A 17,852-nucleotide genomic window follows, 5' to 3' on the forward strand; every position below is an offset into this window, starting at 1 on the left:
GCTCCGTCTCAAAAAAAAAAAAAAAAAGAAAAAGAAAACTCACTTTAAAAACAAAAGCTTCTGTTGACAATAAGACTAAGAATGCATACAAGCCATCTAATAGGTTACAGGCGGGTATACTGGAGTCTCCTGGGGTTCTGTCCTCAGCCACCTTCTCTTTTCAAGTCCATATACTCTCCCTTCACTGTGTAACCTACTACCTTAATTCCAACATCTGCTGAGGAATGTTGTAGTATGCCCAAATATACACCTTAAACTCCCTAACTCTTGAAGCTCTACTTCCAATGAAGTGTCTTTCAGTGGGTGCCCCATCCATTTTCACATCTAACCCTCCCCAAAATGAACTTTATCTTTCCCGAATATTATTCCCTTTCTTGGTTAATGGCAATAATAACTCAGTTGATCATTCCAGCCAGAAACTAGTGAGTTAGTAATGATTTCTTCCTATCAATATTTAATTAATCACAAAGCCTACCAATTTTAACAGAATAATCTCTGAAAACTGCCCTGTCTTTGTACTGCCATTTCTTTAGTTCTGGCCTTTAACCCGAAATATTCCTGTAGCCTCCTCATTGGTATCTCTCTAATTACACCCCATCTAATGCTTTAACAACTCTTGTCACAGGACTCCCACCCTTTAAAACTCATCCTCAGGGGCCACGTGCAATGGCTCATGCCCATAATCCCAGCACTCAGGGAGGCCAAGGAAGGTGGATTGCCTGAGCTCAGGAGTTTGAGCCCCACCTAAGCAAGAACAAGATCCCATTTCTAAAAATAGCCTGGTGTTGTGATAGGTGCCTGTAATCCCAGCTACTTGGGAGGCTGAGGAAAGAAGATCGCTTAAGCCAAAGAGTTGGAGGTTGCTGTAAACTATGACCCCATGGCATTCTACTAGGGGAAGAAAGTGAGACTCTGTCTCAAAGAATAAAAATAAATAAATAAAAGCCATCCTCTTCTATGAACCTCCAATCGCTTGTTATAATAATTAAGGCAATTATCATCCTGAAGCATATTGTTTACATATCTGCTTCCAACAATGAACCATCCTAGTTTTCCCTTATGTATGTGAAACACATCTTTATATGTCCAATGTCTGCCACAGCACCTACTTTATTACATAAACCACATCCATACATGATGGGTTTACTGAAACCCCTTTATATGGTGGGCACATAGAATTCAACAAGCTCTATTTATAGAATACAAACCAGGGAGCAACTGTTACAGATAATATTCTAAAAGTCTAATCATCAAGAAGACTGTAGTTCAATTAGGGATAAGGGATAAGATAAGGTTAATGACAAATTAATATATAGGTTAGGTATAAGATATAGGTTATATAGGTTATATAGGTTAGGATAAGATATAGGTTAATGATAAATAAATTAAAAGGCGCAAAAAGTATCATAAAAGAAAGGTATGTTTTGGCTCGGCTCCCATAGCTCAGCGGTTAGGGCGCCAGCCACATACCCCGGGGCTGGTGGGTTCTGCCCCTGCTAAACAACAATAACAAATAGAACAAAAAAACAGCCAGGCGTTATGGTGGGCACCTGTAGTCCCAGCTACTTGGGAGGCTGAGGCAAGAGAATTGCGTAAGCCCGAGTTTGAGGTTGCTATGAGCTGTGATGCCATAGCACTCTACTGAGGGCCCCATAATGAGACTCTGTCTCAAAAAAAAAAAAAGAGTATTTTTTAGGAAAATGTAAATAAAAATATCATCATCACCTAAAGAATAAATCATGTAGCTGAAATAAACAAAACTACTTCTTCCTGTAGTTACTGATAAAAAGGCACATAAATCCTGTAAGAAATAAACATTTTCCTTCAGCTAATCAAAACATTAAAGTAATACAAAAAATATGAATTTCTGAACTTTAATTAGGCTAGGCTCTAAAAACTTAATTTAATTAGGTTAGATTCTAAACTCTAATTTATGCTGTCTACCTTAGGAAATGGTGTCACTATATTCTCACTTAAATGACACGTTTAAAATAGTTCCCCTAAGATTAAATTATTGCTCTTATTACATTTATGAGAAGAACAATTTTCTACTTTCCTTGATTTGATGGTATCTGACCAACAGTAAATGAATCTGTGTATATCCGAAGAATTTGGTCTGTAATAATAGAACAGGGGCTTTTTCCAAAGTGTGATGCTCCAAATGTAAAAAAAAAAAATAAACTTTTGGGGCAGTTCCCGTGGCTCAAGGAGCAGGGCGCGGGCCCCATATTCCGGAGGTGGCAGGTTCAAACCCAGCCCCGGCCAAAAACTGCAAAAAAAAAAAAAAAAAACCTAACTTTTTATAGCTAATAGTTATATTATTTATTATGCTTTAAAATGTTTAAAAGCTTTTCATTCAAATCTAGTCACTCTGACGATAATTAAAACACAAAATAAGAAGCACAAGTAATTCTCCAAAGCACTTGTCTCTAGAATGCATATTCATTTGCACAGGCATATTCAACATTCATTTAAAATAAGCTCACATATGTATGTTCAAAAATACAACTGTAATAAACACTATCACAACAAAACACTGAATAAAAGTAAATTTCTAGGGCCAGGCATGGTGGCTCACATCTGTAATCATGGTCCTCTGAGAGGCCACAGTGGGTGGACTGCCAGAGCTCACAGGTTTGAGACCAGCCTGAGCCAGAACAAGGCCTCTTCTCAAAAAAAAAAAAAAAAAAAAAAAAAATAGTTGGGCGTTGTAGCAGGCGCCTGTAGTAGTACCAGCTACTTGGAAGGCTAAGGCAAGAGAGTCACTTGAGCCCAAGAATTTGAAGTTGCTGTGAGCTATGATGCCACTGCACTCTACTGAGGGCAACAAAGTGAGACTCTGTTAACAAAAAAACCCCCAGATTTCTATAATCCTATCAACGGGCCCATATTTTAAGTAATATCAAGTACCACATAATATCAGTCCTAGATAAGAACCTGGTAAGTCCTATGCAGTTCATCAACGGGACCCACCTGTCTACTTCAAAATACCTAGTATTTATTTGCAAAGTGCGCTGCCTTCTGCAAAGACCTAGCATACACAGTATGACACTTTCCACAAGGATGTCATCTTTGACCTACTCCTAATTCCACTTCTAGAAATTTTTACATGCAGAAAAATAATTACATATATGTAAAGAAGCAAGCATAAACATGTTGTCTTAAAATGTAAAAATAAAGTATCCTAAGGAAATAAATATTTAAATAAAATAGGTAACAGTATGTTATTTAACAATCATTTTAAAGCCATAATGCCACAGAAAACGTCTCTAATATTAACTAAGAAAAGCAATTAGAAGCAGCCTAAGAGAATAAAAACAAAAATAAAATGTATACAGATACATGCTTTATAATATTAAACATAGGGTGACCATAAAGTTTATATACAATTTTAAACTGCACATTATTTTAAATTGCACATGAACTTTATAGCCACTCTGTACATGTATAAGAATGGTATCAGTGACTATATCTAAATATTGGGATTACAGGTTTTTATTTTCTTCTATTTTATTTTTTATATATATATATACTAAATTTCTTTAATTATCTTATAACACCATTAACATCACTAAAATTATTTTTCAAAGTCCTTAGTAATCTATTAACAGAAAATGTCAAGAAAACTAACACAGTAGAACTTACTGAAGTTTGTTAAATGAACTATACCATTTAAAATGTAACTATAAACTCTAATTTTGGAAAACACAAAACCTGTATTTCCTGCAACAAACATACAGTGTACCTACAGTTAGAGGACTCTCACTAGCCTGATTGTCTCCAGTTCCTGCTTCACACTCTGCAACTGATATAGGTCCATATTCTCCAGACACAGGTCTCTTAGGTTCATTTTGAGAAACTGCTGTGTATAGAAGAATTTTAAAAATTATAACCCAATTAATACTTGTTTTTAACTGTAACACTGTAATGATTTTCATAAAAGGTCTGAAGAGCACCCTGGACACTGGGTACAGAACGTCTAGCTAGGTGTGAGATACTCCCTCACAGTATCTTTCAATGAAACCCTGCCATTGGGCTGCGCCTATGGCTCAGTGAATAGGGCGCTGGCCCCATATACCGAGTGTGGTGGTTTCGAAACCGGCCTGGCCAAACTGCAACAAAAAAATACCTGGATGTTATGGTGGGCACCTGTAGTCCCAGCTACTTGGGAGGCTGAGGCAAGAGAAAAGCCTAAGTCCAAGAGCTGGAGGTTGCTGTGAGCTGTGACAGCACAGCACTCTACCAAAGGCAACAAAGTGAGACTGTCTCAAAAAAAAAAAAAACCTGCCATTATACAGAGTGTTAAGTAGTTTTTCTTTTTCTTTCTTTTTTTTTTTTTAATTACTTCTTCCTCCTATACTGTTCTCTTGTCCCCCATGTAGCTGGGATCACAAGGTCCGGCTGTCTTGTTGTTGTTGTAGAGACGGGGTCTCACTCTTGCTCACTCTGCCTCAGGCAAGTCTTCAGCTGGTCTCAAACTTCTAAGCACAGGTGATCCACCCGCCTCGGCCTCCCACAGCGCTGGGACAACAGGCGTGAGCCACCACAGCCCAGCCTAAGTAGTTTTTCTTAAGGACTTAGTGACTTTGGAGAGAGATGCTTTAGTAATGTCTTTATTTCTTACACACCAGCTCCTACTGGACTGGAAACATTCAAATTGGGCTATTCAAGGCATCTCCTTATTAGTGACTCAAATGTTAATATGTTATAAAAATTCAAAACTTTATACAAAAGGGGCTATTACTATAGAAAGACCACATTATATTACAATACTACTCTGGACTATAAGTCACACCCATTATTAGCCACTGCTTTTTAAACTAAACTTGTGTTCAAACTGAAAACACTCTTACCTGGAATTTTAAGTGTTTCTCGCTGTAATGCTCTGGTGACTGGTATCCTCTGGTACCAGTGTCCAACACCTTCTACTTCCCAAAGGAGTTCATGGTCTCCTGGATACTTTTCAAAGTACTGCTTGCAAGCTGCAAAACACATTTAAAATTTTCTACAAATCCCAAATATCAACTTTTTCTTTTTTGAACAGAAATAAAATGTAAGTAAGCTACCCAACTCACTTAACAAGGATAGCACAACCCTGATACCAAAACACCACCAAGGCAACTTTAAAAAGGAAAGAACAGTCTCATTTATAAATAAAAATTCAAATTAAAATACCAAAGGAGAGTTTTAACATGACCAAACAATAAAAACCTTAATGAAAACGTGCTTCAGGGTGGCAGCTATGGCTGAGTGAGTAGGGCACCGGCCCCATATACTGAGGGTGGTGGGTTCAAACCCAGCCCCAGCCAAACTGCAAAAAAAAAAGCCAAGCATTGTGGTGGGCACCTATGGTCCCAGCTACTCAGGAGGCTGAGGCAAGAGAATCGCCTAAGCCCAGGAATTGGAGGTTGCTGTGAGCTGTGACAGCACAGCACTCTACCAAGGGCGACAAAGTGAAACTCTGTCTCTTAAAAAAAAAAAAAGTGCTTCACCCTCACAGGCAAAATTATTAAATGTTACTTAAGGAGTTTAGGGGCAGTGGCTTACCCCTATAATCGTAGCACTTTGGGAGGTTGAGGCAGGTGGATGGCCTAAGCTCAAGAGTTCGAGACCAGCCTGAGCAACAGCAGTCCCTATCTCTACTAGAAATAGAAAAACTAGCCTGTGGCAGGTGTCTTTAGTCCAAGCTACATGGGAAGCTGAGACAACAGGATCACTTGAGCCTAAACATTTGAGGTTGCTGTAAACTATGACACCCCATGGCACTCTACCCAGGGCAACAAAGTAAGATTCTGTTTCAAATTTAGGGGGAAAAAAAAGTTATTGAAGTGCATAAAGAACTGAATAAAAAGACAGACTCAAGAGCATAAAAACACCAATTCTGGGCTGAGCCTGTGGCTCAGTGAGTAGGGCACCTGCCCTAAATACCGAGGGTGGTGGGTTCAATCGTGGCCCTGGCCAAACTGCAACAACAAGGAAAAGAAAAAATAGCCAGACATTGTGGCAGGCACCTGTAGTCCCAGCTACTCAGGAGGCTGAGGCAAGAGAATCACCTAAGCCCAAGAGCTGGAGGCTGCTGTGAGCTGTGACACCACAGCACTCTACTGAGGGTGACAAAGTGAGACTGTGTCTCTAAAAAAAACCAATTCTTACCAATCAACCTATAAATCTCATGCAATTCCAAATAAGATCTCAACAGAATTTACTTTTTAATGATGCTTGACAAAATTTGGTCCCAAACTCAAAATGAAAAACCAAAAGTAAGAAAAACGCATAACCATTATATATCAGTTTGCAAAAATACAAAAAAAGGAAAAATAGGCAAGTCGATTCTAAGAAGAAAAATAGGAATAAAGATTGTCCAAGTAAATACCAAAATTCACTATTATAAACCACAGTAATTAAAACAACCTGGTAATGACATAAGGCTAGTTAAACAGATGGGAGTAAGTGGGAGAAGAAGAAAATACCAAAAAATAAAAAACACCCCACCAAGAAAGAACTATACTTACACTAGAACTTGCCAAATATCAGGAGAGGCATTACCTTTCAGCAGAGAATGGATAAACTATTAAATTAAGGTGGTGAAATAAAATCCATATAGAAAAAATAAATAAAATCAGATCTTGACCTCACATCAAGATCATTCATAAAAATAGATTCTTGAGGGAGTCTAAGGTGTAACATGAAAGCAAAATGTTGAAAACAGGCGAATACCTCTAGGACTTCAGTGTTCTAATGGATTTCTTTTTTTTTCTTTTTCTTTTTTTTTTTTTTTTGAGACAGAGCCTCAAGCTGTCCCCCTGGGTAGAGTGTCGTGGCATCACAGCTCACAGTAACCTCCAACTCCTGGGCTCAAGTGAGTCTCCTGCCTCAGTCTCCCAAGTAGCTGGGACCACAGACACCCGCCACAACGCCTGGCTATTTTTTTGTTGCAAACTTCATTGTTGTTTTGGCGGGTCCAGGCTGGATTCGAACCCACCACCTTAGGTGTATGTGGCTGGCGCCTTAGCCACTTAACCCATAGATGCCGAGCCCTAATGGATTTCTTATAAAAGGCTCAAAAATCACAGTCCAGACTGAAAAGTTAATGATAAACTTGATAGCTAAGACTTAAAATCTTTTCTATCAGGACTATGCAACAGAACTTCCTATGAAGAGAGGAATATCCTCCGGCAGCACTATCCAAAGCAGCAGCCACTGGCCACCTGTGCCTACTGAGAAACTGAACTTATTTAGTAATAAACATATTTATTAAAGTAATGGCTACTACATCATTGGACTGCATAGTTCTATATAAAAATGAAACCAGAAGAACACAGATTGGAATAAATTTAGAATAAAACAAAGGAATAGTACTCAAAGAATATAAATAATTTCTAAATTTGAATTGTAAAGACAAAATTGTCCCAAAGCAAAATTAGCTATTTGCTCCAAAGAAATGAAAATGTCCCTACAAAGATATTTTCATGTACTTTTATTCATAATAGCCAAAAAAGGCTACTTATCAATAGGCAAATAAATAAACCATGGTATTCTATAACCATACAAATGAGGACTATTAAGCAATAAAAATGAGCATTGAGATATACATTAATAAATCTCAAAAATAAAATGCCAGGGCCAGGCGCAGTGGCTCACATCTGTAATCCTAGCACTCTGGGAGGCCAAGGTGGGTGGATCACTTAATCTAAGGAATTCAAGACCAGCCTAAGCAAGAGCAAGACCCTGTCTCCACTAAAAATAGGGGGAAAAGTAAAAAAAAAAAAAAAAAAAAAAAAAACTAGCTGGACATTGTGGCATACACCTGTAGTCCCAGCTACTCAGGAGCCTGAGGCAAGAGGAATGCTCAAGTCCAAGGGTTTGAGGTAGCTGTGAGCTATGACTGCACAGCACTCTAACCAGGGCAACAAAGTAAGACTCTGCCTTAGATAGATAGATAAAAATAAAATAAAATAAAATAAAATAAATGCCTGACATAACAACTATATATATTGTATACTTCCACTTTTTATAATACTCTAGAAAAGACAAATCTAATTTGTATTGAAATAAAGCAGATCAGTGCTTGCCTGGAACCAGTAGTCTGGAGAGGAAGCAAGCAAGGACATTGACGGCCAAAAGGAACTTTGAGGAACAATGAAAATATTATACATGTAGGTTGTGTCCCTGGTACCAAGGCTCTATACATTTGTCAGAAGTCATCAAAATGTCCACTTAAAATAGGGACATGTCAGTATATATAAATAATAACTTAATAAAGTGAATTTTTAAGATTCTGTCCTGGTAACATTTTTTACCTCTTATGCTAAGAAATATCAAAAATATTAATGAAGTATGTTGCTATGATGTGAGGAAACAGGCAATTTATATATTGCTGGTAGAAGTGTAAAACAGCACAACCCCTGTAAAAGGCAAATTAGCAGTATTTACTGAACTTAGAAATGCAAACATGATTTAACCCCCAATTTCACAGAGTGTTTTATTACTCTAGATACAGTCCACAGTGGCCTCCCCTTATCCGTGGGTGGCATGTTTCAAGACCCCCAGTGGATGTCTGAAAGGTAGACGCTGCCCAACCCAACTGCTGTCCATGGGAACCTGTTCTGGTCATGTTTTCTATCCACAAATTTAATGCCTTTTCCTTCTTAACTAAACACTTACTGAGAGAACCAGACAAGCACCATTTTAGGCAGCTCCCACAATCTTGAGAAGTAAGTTTTGGTTTCCCCGCCAGGTATATTTCCCCATAATCGTGTGATTCCTACCACCCAATCAGAACACACCTTGTAATCAGACCACTGGGCCACTAGTGCCCAATCCTGCGCCGCCCCATACTCAGATCTTCCCCAAACCCCATCTACAATGTCCACCCCCACCCCAGAGCTCCTGGCTCTCGGCCAGGATCTGTTGCAGCGGAGCCCCCGGGAGTCCAAGCTCCAGCTTGCTGCAATAAAGGCCCTTTTGCTTTTACATCAGACTCGGCTTCTGGTCGTCTTTGGGAACTACTCAATCTGGGCACAACATTACCACATACTGTTGACATAACTTCTGCAGTCTGAGCTGTAACAGAAAAACCAGCAAAAATTTCTTTTCCCATCTTCACAATTTCAAAGAAAAGAATTTGTTCTTACCATAGATTTTTAGCAATCTCAGCAATTATTTTTCTTTCCTTTATAAGTTGAGAACTTTCACTTTCTCAAGCACTTTATAGCTTCTCTTTGGCATATCCCAATTGCCACCACCAATACACTCATGCTTTCGGGCCATTATTAAGTAAAATAAGGGTTAAAGACAGGCAATAGAATTCCACCATGATGTGGACAGCCTAAACAAAGGAGTGATTCTCAATCTGGGTGAGACAGAGCAGGATAGATATCGTTTCCATGAATGGCATTTCCGTGAATTTAAAACTTATGAAATGCTTATTTGTAGAGTTTTCCATTTATTATTTTTGGACTAGCTCGGCGCCTATAGCTCAAGCAGCGAGGGCACCAGCCACATACACCAGAGCTGGCGGGTTTGAATATAGCCCAGGCCTGCCAAACAACAATGGCAACTACAACCAAAAAATAGCCGGGCGCTGTAGTCCAGCTACTTGCAAGGCTGAGGCAAGAGAATCGCTTAAGCCTAGGAGTTGGAGGTTGCTGTGAGCAGTGACGCCACGGCACTCTACCAAGGGTGACATAGTGAGACTCTGTCCAAAAACAAAAAAAAATTGTACCATGCTTCATGCTTGACTGCAGGAAACTAGTGGAAAACAAAACCAGTGGAAAACAAAACCTCTGGACAAGGAGAGACTACTTACTTGTAAGTAAAAGGTTTACAAAACTTTTCAGTTTCTCATAAGAGAAGAACCTTGCTTTATAACCTTCCAAAACATTTCCTACAAACCTGATAAAAGTGAAACGTCAGCTACTTTGGTAACATTTCTTATGGTAAAAAGGACCACGGATTGGTAAACTGCAAGACATAATAAACTGTAAATACATGGTGTCCATCAAGTTCATGTGCAATTCACAACTATTTTAATTACCCACAAACTTTATGAACATTCTGTACAGAGAGGACATACATATTTGTGAGCCTTCCCAAGTTCAGCTTGACTTGTACTGGGCATTTTTCTCTTTTTTGAACCGCAAGCTATGCCCTTTGGTTGTTAGAAGAGTGCCCTAGGGCAAAAGGACTTCTAAGTCAGGGTAACTCACACATACCCATACACAGTCACTGGCAATGTTCTGAATTATAACTGCTCAGTCAATCAGGGTGCTAGAATGAAGATGACAAAGATGGCCACCAATGGACATGTGGCATGAGTAGGGTGACCAGATTTTAACACCTGTAAGGCGGGACAACATGGCGGGGTAGGGGACGGGGCAGGGGACTGGACGGGGCGGGGAAGGGCAGGCAGGGGACGGGGCAGGCCTGACAACAAGGTAAACTTTGATAAGCAGTTCTCGATAATCACTTCTCAGCAATTATTTATTACGGTTTAACATTATAAAATTAACAAAAATAATATAAAACTCATATTCTGGCGAAATAGCCATATGGCAGCCAAAAACCATATATTCCCTTCTCCTCCTCCAGCCCATTCGTGCATTCTTTCCAAAAATCGGGACTTTTTTAAAACGCCGTGGGATGCGGGACAAATTGTTGAAAAGCGGGACTGTCCCGCCAAAATCAGGCATCTGGTCACCCTAGGCATGAGGGAGAAATCAGCTTTGTGATTTCAAAACACTGATTGTTTTTCTCTTAACCACAGCATAACACAGAAGCTTGTAATATTAAGAAATATACACATTGGCCTCTGCCCCCAGGCCCAGAGATCTACAACTCTTATAATTTCCTCAGTAGTCAAAGTGCTAGGAGAATCTTCCCAATGTTTGGTATTTACCCAGTTCCTGAGACAGTTCTTAATTCCCTTATAGATACAGGTGCCAGGAGAATTGTTTTTCTATTAATTGATCTTTGTCTCTAATTCCTGACACTTAGCTCCTAAATCCCTTGGAATTTCCTGTTACCCAGGACAGGAATAAAATAACTCTTGTTGGGCTCCTGGAGGGGGCTGGTACCCAGAAAAACCAAGCTAGGATCATCATCTTGGAGTTTTCAGCCCCACCCCCATTCTCTGAAGGGGGAAGAGGGTGAATTTGGAATTAATAATTGATCAGGCCTACATGATAAAGCCTCCATAAAAATCTCTAAACCATGGGTATGAGAGAGTTTTCAGGTTGGCAAATACATCCATGTGCTACAAGGGCAGCAAACCCCAAATCCATGTAAACAGATGCTCCTCATCCACAGAGGGTGAGGTCTGGAAAGGTCCCTAGCACAGGGGCATCTGTTTGCATGGAGACATCCGGCTGTTCACCAGTATGCTTTATTAATAAACTGATAAACCCAAGTGAGTTATTTACCTGTGTTCTATGAGCCTCTCTAGCAAATTAATCGAACCCAAGGAGGAGGCAGGAACAGCCCTAATTTATGGCCAGTCAGAAGTACCGGTGGCAACTTACTACTTGCCAGGTGAGTCTGCAGGGGGGACAGACTCTCAGGACCACACCCTGCATCTGCAGTATCTGATGCTAACTAACTCCAGGTGGGCAGTGACAGATTTGAATCAGAGAACACTCAGTTGATGTCTGACAGAGAGCTGCTTGGTGTGCTCCCACACATTTGGTTTTAGAAGTGTTGTGTTGAGTTGTGTGTGGGTAGAAATTACAGAGTAGAAATAGTGTCCACCAGTACTTAAAGGGTTCATTTGTAGCATATGATGTTAAAAAAAAAAAAAAAGAAAGAAAGAATGGCCCATACCATGTTTAAAAAAAAAAAAAAAGGTCTTTACAAACTGATGAAGTGAATAAAAAGGTTTAATGTATAAAATATAAAAGAAAAATATATAAATTTTGTTTGCATATACACAAAATATGTCTGGAATGATACATAAGAAATTGATAACATCTGCTCAGGAACAGAAATAAGGTAGCTAAAGGGACAAAATGAGAGGCTTCTTACTGAAAACTTTCATATCTTTTGAATTTTTGACTGTACTCTCTAGTCAGTGAAAATAAAGTATTAATAGCATCAAAATGCTACCTGAGACAAAGTCTCAAGCTGTCCCCCTGGGTAGGGTGCCGTGGCATCACAGCTCACAGCAACCTCCAACTCCTAGGCTCAAGCGAGTCTCCTGCCTCTGCCTCCCAAGTAGCTGGGACTACAGGTACCCACCACAACACCTGGCTACTTTTTTTTTTTGGTTGCAGCCATCATTGTTGTTTGGCCAGCCAGGCTGGATTCCAACCCGCCACCTTAGGTGTATGTGGCTGGCGCCTTAGCCACTTGAGCCACAGGCGCTGAGCCCAAAATAAATATTAAAAACAAAACTTTAACTTCATTTTTACTTTTAAACTTTTAACTTTAATTTTGTTTTAACTTTTAATTAAAAATTAAAAACTTTAAAAATAAATGAAAATGGGGAATTCTGGGAAGATGGTCTGTAAGGGTTAACAGAAATACTAAACTACATAGTAAGAGGAAGTGCCAGCCTAATTCAACCCCCACGTGAAAAGGCCTATAAAGAGACCAGTGCTGGTAAGTAAACAAGATAGAACTAGCTACATTGTATAAGACTTAGACAGAAACGCAGAGCACAGCGCAGGGCCCCTCCCGCCAGAACAGCATAACCACTCCCCCTCTACTAACCCTATGTAAGATTGTACCGATCCCAAATAAACAGCTTCGGCTCAGCCTTCTCCCTATACTGTATGAGTGGTTGTGTGATTGTGTCCACCCTTTCCTTCTCCCTCTCATACGCTGATCATGAACTCCCCGACACCGCCCGCCGGTCGGGCAGTGTCAATGGTAAGCAACCCTCAGCAGAGGCTCCTGACCAGAAGGAGAAAAACTGAATGGAATCAGACTCTATGAAGCCAAATGTGGGGAGCTGAGCCAAGAAAGAAGTTCAGCAAGCTGTAACCCCAAAGAAGAGCATTCAAAAAAACAAATTACAGGTATAAAGCCTATCAACTAGAGGATGGGTGACCCCTCCTGCAAGCAGGAGGCACACGCAGGCTATCTGCCAGCCATCAGAGAACAAAAGACCTCTCATTTAACCTCCCCAGAGAGAGAGAGGCTAAACACCAGGTCTCTTTCTCCAGGGAGGTACCACTTATAAACCTAGATACCACCCTGCTAGGCATTAAATTGGACACAGATATTTTCACCCCAAGTCCAAACTCCCAGTCCACCATTCCCCCCAGTCCACCATTCCCCCTGGCATGGCGGTGGGAAGTTCTATCCCCTACAGAGCGCAGAGTGTTTGGTCTTGCCCTGAGAGACCTGGGCACAGTGTGGACCACTAACCATCAGCATGAAATCTGTGACTACCAGGGAAGAAAGAGGGTGCAGGAAGAAAGGGACGTTCAGCAGGAGGAGGAGCAGTCCCCTGGCTATGACTATGCCCAGCCAGTGGTGGTGTTGACCCTCGGTTTGGGCTATGTCTGGTGGGACTGGGTGCAGAACCCCTATATCTGACAGCACACACAGCAGGAGAGTGGCTGCCCGTGTGGACTCAGGTCTGCAGGCAGGGCTGGGCCTGCGGGCAAAACCAGGCAAGAACTAAGAGCTGAAAGCAAGGGCGTGTGGTCCCCTGACTCCAAAAGAACCCTCCAGCAGAGTCGTGCTGGGTGTGAACCAAAACCTGAGGGCAAGGGCAGGGGTCCCCTGTCTCCAGCAAGGCAGTGAGCCTCTGGGTGAGGGCTGAAGACCTGTGGGCAGGGTGTGGTGCCCTAACTCCAACAGAGCCTTCGAACAGAAACTTGCCAGGTAGTGAACTGAGACTGGCAGGGACAGGAGGCGGGGCCGGCATGGCTCCTGGCGCCAACTGTGCCTGTGAGCAGAGAAGCAGACAACAGTGCTGACTGAGTCTGGCAGTCTCCCTGGCTCCAACTGTGCTTTTGGAGACCCTTGTCTCTCTGTTGAGCAGGGTATGTACTGCCTGAGACAATTTAATTGGAACTGGTGCCAGGGGCTGTCCACTCCAGCACATTCTGAAGTTGACCTTTGAAGTTCTGTAGCAGAAAAGAACCGAAGGGTGGAAGCTGGGCACCACAGCTATTTGTATCTCTTCACAGCCGAGATTTAAATCTAATACCATGGCTTCTTAGGATAGTGTAGAGGTTGGGTGATATCAAAACAGAGCTAGCTTGCGCTATCTCACCAAGTAGGTCCTCAGACTCTCTGGCCAAAACTCTGAAAGTGGCCTTTGTAAGGTTGTAGGAGATAGATAAGTCACAATTAGAAAACCTAGTGCTTTTGTAAGGGGCTATCTCTACTAACTGGCAACCCCAATTCAATCTCACCCTACCAATGCTACTAAACAAATGGTGGAAAATAAACATGGTGTGGACCAAACAGAAGAACTCTAGCAACATGAATAACCAGAATAGATCACACACCGCCCCCCAAGAAATGACAAAGGAGATACAACTGAAGATGCCATGCATAGACAAATGGCAGCAAAGTCAGAAATCAAATCCAGAATATGGATGGCAAATAAGATAAATAGTATGGAAGAAAAGACAGAAAGTGAAGTCCAAAGATTATTTCAAGAAATTAATGAATTCAAAGACAAAGTCAACAAAAATATGGACATAATAAGAAAGGAGACAGCAGAGCTCAAGGAAATGAAAAAGTTGACGAGCTCAAAAAAAAGTACAATCCCTCAGTAATAGAGTTAACCAGGCAGAAGAGAGGATCTCTGAAACTGAAGACAAAGCTTTTGAACATTCCAAAAAACACCAAGAGGCAGACAAATGGGGAGCAAAAACTGATAATTCCCTGAGAGAGTTGCGGGATCAGTCCAAAAGATCAAACATTAGTCTTATAGGAATTCCCAAAAGAGAAGAGGATGGTCCTAAAGGTACAGATGCTCTACTCCAAGAGATTTTGAAGAGGAATTTCCCAAGCACTGCAAGAAATACAGAACTCCAAATAGCAGACAGGTTCAGAACCCCAGCAAGACGTAATCCAAATAAAGCATATCCTAGAAACACTGTAATTAACTGTGCCAAAGTTAAGATGAGGGAGAAAATTCTGAAAGCAGCCAGACGTAAGAAAAGCATCACCCCCCAAAGGGAGAAATATCAGAATGGAAAAAGCATAGAAAAAGAAGGAATACTTCCCAACACATTCTATGAAGCAAATATCACCCTGATCCCCAAACCAGGAAAGGATCCAACAAAGAAAGAAAATTATAGACCAATATCATTAAGGAATATCGATGCAAAAACATTCAATAAGATCTTAGCAAACAGAATTCAACAACATGTCAAAAAAATTATACACCATGATCAAGTTGGTTTTATTCCAGGGTAACAGGGTTGGTTCCACATATGCAAATCTATAAATATAATACATCACATCAATAAAATAAAAAACAAAGACCATATGATTTTCTCAATTGATGCAGAAAAAGCCTTTGATAATATCCAGCATCCTTTCATGATCAGAACACTTCAAAAAAATAGGCATAGAAGGGACATTTCTTAAACTGATAGAGGTCATCTATAGCAAACCCACAGCCAATATCATATTGAATGGTGTAAAACTGAAAACATTTCCACTCAGATCAGGAACCAGGCAAGGATGCCCACTGTCTCCACTGCTATTCACCATAGTAATGGAAGTCTTAGCTATCGCAATCAGGCAAGAGAAGGCAATCAAGGGTATCCAAATAGGGTCAGAGGAGATCAGACTTTCACTCTTTGCTGAGGATATGACCTGGAAAATCCCAGGGACTCAAGTAATACAGCAGCATCTCAGGATACAAAAATCAGTACTTACAAATCAGTAGCTTTTACATGTGCCAACAATAGTTAAGCTGAAAATATAGTCAAGGACTCTATTCCTTTTAGAGTAGTGCCAAAGATGATGAAATATCTAGGAATTTACCTAACAAAGGACATGAAAGATCTCTACAAAGAGAACTATGAAACTCTGAGAAAAGAAATAGCTGAAGATGTTAACAAATGGAAAAACATATCACGATCATGGGTAGGAAGAATCAACATTGTTAAAATGTCCATACTACCCAAAGCAATCTACAGATTCACTGCAATCCCTATTAAAGCACCACTGTCACACTTTAAACAACTTGAAAAAATAGTACTTCATTTTATATGGAATCAGAAAAAACCTCAAATAGCAAATACATTACTCAGAAATAAGAACACATTAGGAGGTATCACATTACCAGACTTCAGGCTATACTATAAATACAGTGAGCAAAACAGCATTGTACTGGCACAAAAACAGAGAGGTAGATTTACGGAACAGAATAGAGAACCAAGAGATGAACCCAGCCACTTATTATCATTTGATCTTCAACAAGCCTATCAAAAATATTCACTGGGGGAAAGATCCCCTATTTAACAAATGGTGCTGGGTGAACTAGCTGGCTACCTATACAAGACTGAAACTGGACCCCTCCCTACCTTTCACCGTTAACAAAAATTGATTCTCACTAGATAAAAGATTTAAACTTAAGACATGAAACTGTAACAATATTAGAAGACAGTGCAGGGAAAACACCTGAACAAATTGGCCTGTGAGAGTATTTTATGAGGAGAATCCGCCCACAGGCAATTGAAGCAACACCAAAAAAATACATTACTAGGATCTGATCAAGCTAAAAGCTTTTGCACAGCTAAGAGCACAGTAAGTAAAACATACAGATAACCTTCAAAATGGGATAAGATTTTTGCAGGTTATGCTTCCGGCAAAGGTCTGATAACTAGAATCTACAGAGAACTCAACCTAATCAATAAGAAAAGAATAAATAACCCCATTTCTATGTGGGCAAGAGACTTGAACAGAAACTTCTCTGAGGACCACAGGCATGTGGCCTACAAACATATGAAAAAATGCTCATTATCCTTAATCATCAGAGAAATGCAAATCAAATTATCTAACTCCAAAATCCCAAAACTACAGATTTTGGCGTGGATTCAGAGAGAAGGGCACACTTTTACACTGCTAGTGCTAATCCAAGCTAATACAACCTTTTGGAAAGTTTGGAGAACACTCAAGGAACTAAAAGTAGACCTACCGTTCAACCCTGCAATTCCTCTACTAGATAAATACCCAGATAACCAAAAATTATTTTACAACAAAGGCATTTGCACCAGAATGTTTATTGCAGCCCAATTCGTAATAGTCAAGACATGGAAACAGCCCAAGTGCCCATCTACCCATGAATGGATTAATAAAGTGTGGTATATGTACAGCATGGAATACTATGTAGTCATAAAAAGGATGGAGATTTCACATCTTTTATGTTTACCTGGATGAAGGTGAAATATATTCCTCTTAGTAAAGTATCTCAAGAATGGGGGGTGGGGGGAGAGTATCCAATGTACTCAATACTACTATGAAATCAATATACAATCACCTACACATTCATATGATTGGCAAAACCTAACTAACTATAGTCCAGAAAGTAGAAGGGAAGGGGGGGGGATTTGGGAGGAGGGCGGGTTTTGGGGGGGGACCCCATCTAAGGTGCATGATGCAATGGCACATTTCAAAACTATTAAGAAACAAGTATAATTGCAATGGACATATTACTTAGTTCAATGTAAGCATTTCACATTGTGTATCAAAGCAGTACACTAAACCCCATAAATGCATCAATGTACACAGTTATGATTTAATAGTAATGAAAATGAATATAAAACCAAAATCATGATTAAATTAAAAACTAAGACAAATAAATATAGGTTTTGGATATGTAACAAAAACATTTTAGTACTGGCTCGGCGCCTATAGCTCAACCGGCTAAGGCGCCAGCC

General features: G+C 40.2%; 1 protein-coding gene across 1 annotated transcript in view; it reads right to left on the reverse strand.

Annotated features, from left to right (window-relative positions):
- FAM169A (family with sequence similarity 169 member A) overlaps positions 1–17,852 on the reverse strand; it is a 71,346-nt gene that overhangs the window by 10,978 nt on the left and 42,516 nt on the right. Inside the window, exons 6-7 of the mRNA XM_003785916.1 lie at positions 4,854–4,982; positions 3,750–3,862 (exon numbers count right to left, since the gene is read on the reverse strand). Of these exons, the coding sequence (XP_003785964.1) occupies positions 3,750–3,862; positions 4,854–4,982 (242 nt within the window). The remainder of the gene's footprint in view (positions 1–3,749; positions 3,863–4,853; positions 4,983–17,852) is intronic.

Source organism: Otolemur garnettii, unplaced genomic scaffold (assembly GCF_000181295.1).
Source record: "Otolemur garnettii isolate 467f Iridium unplaced genomic scaffold, OtoGar3 scaffold00017, whole genome shotgun sequence".
Taxonomy (NCBI): domain Eukaryota; kingdom Metazoa; phylum Chordata; class Mammalia; order Primates; family Galagidae; genus Otolemur; species Otolemur garnettii.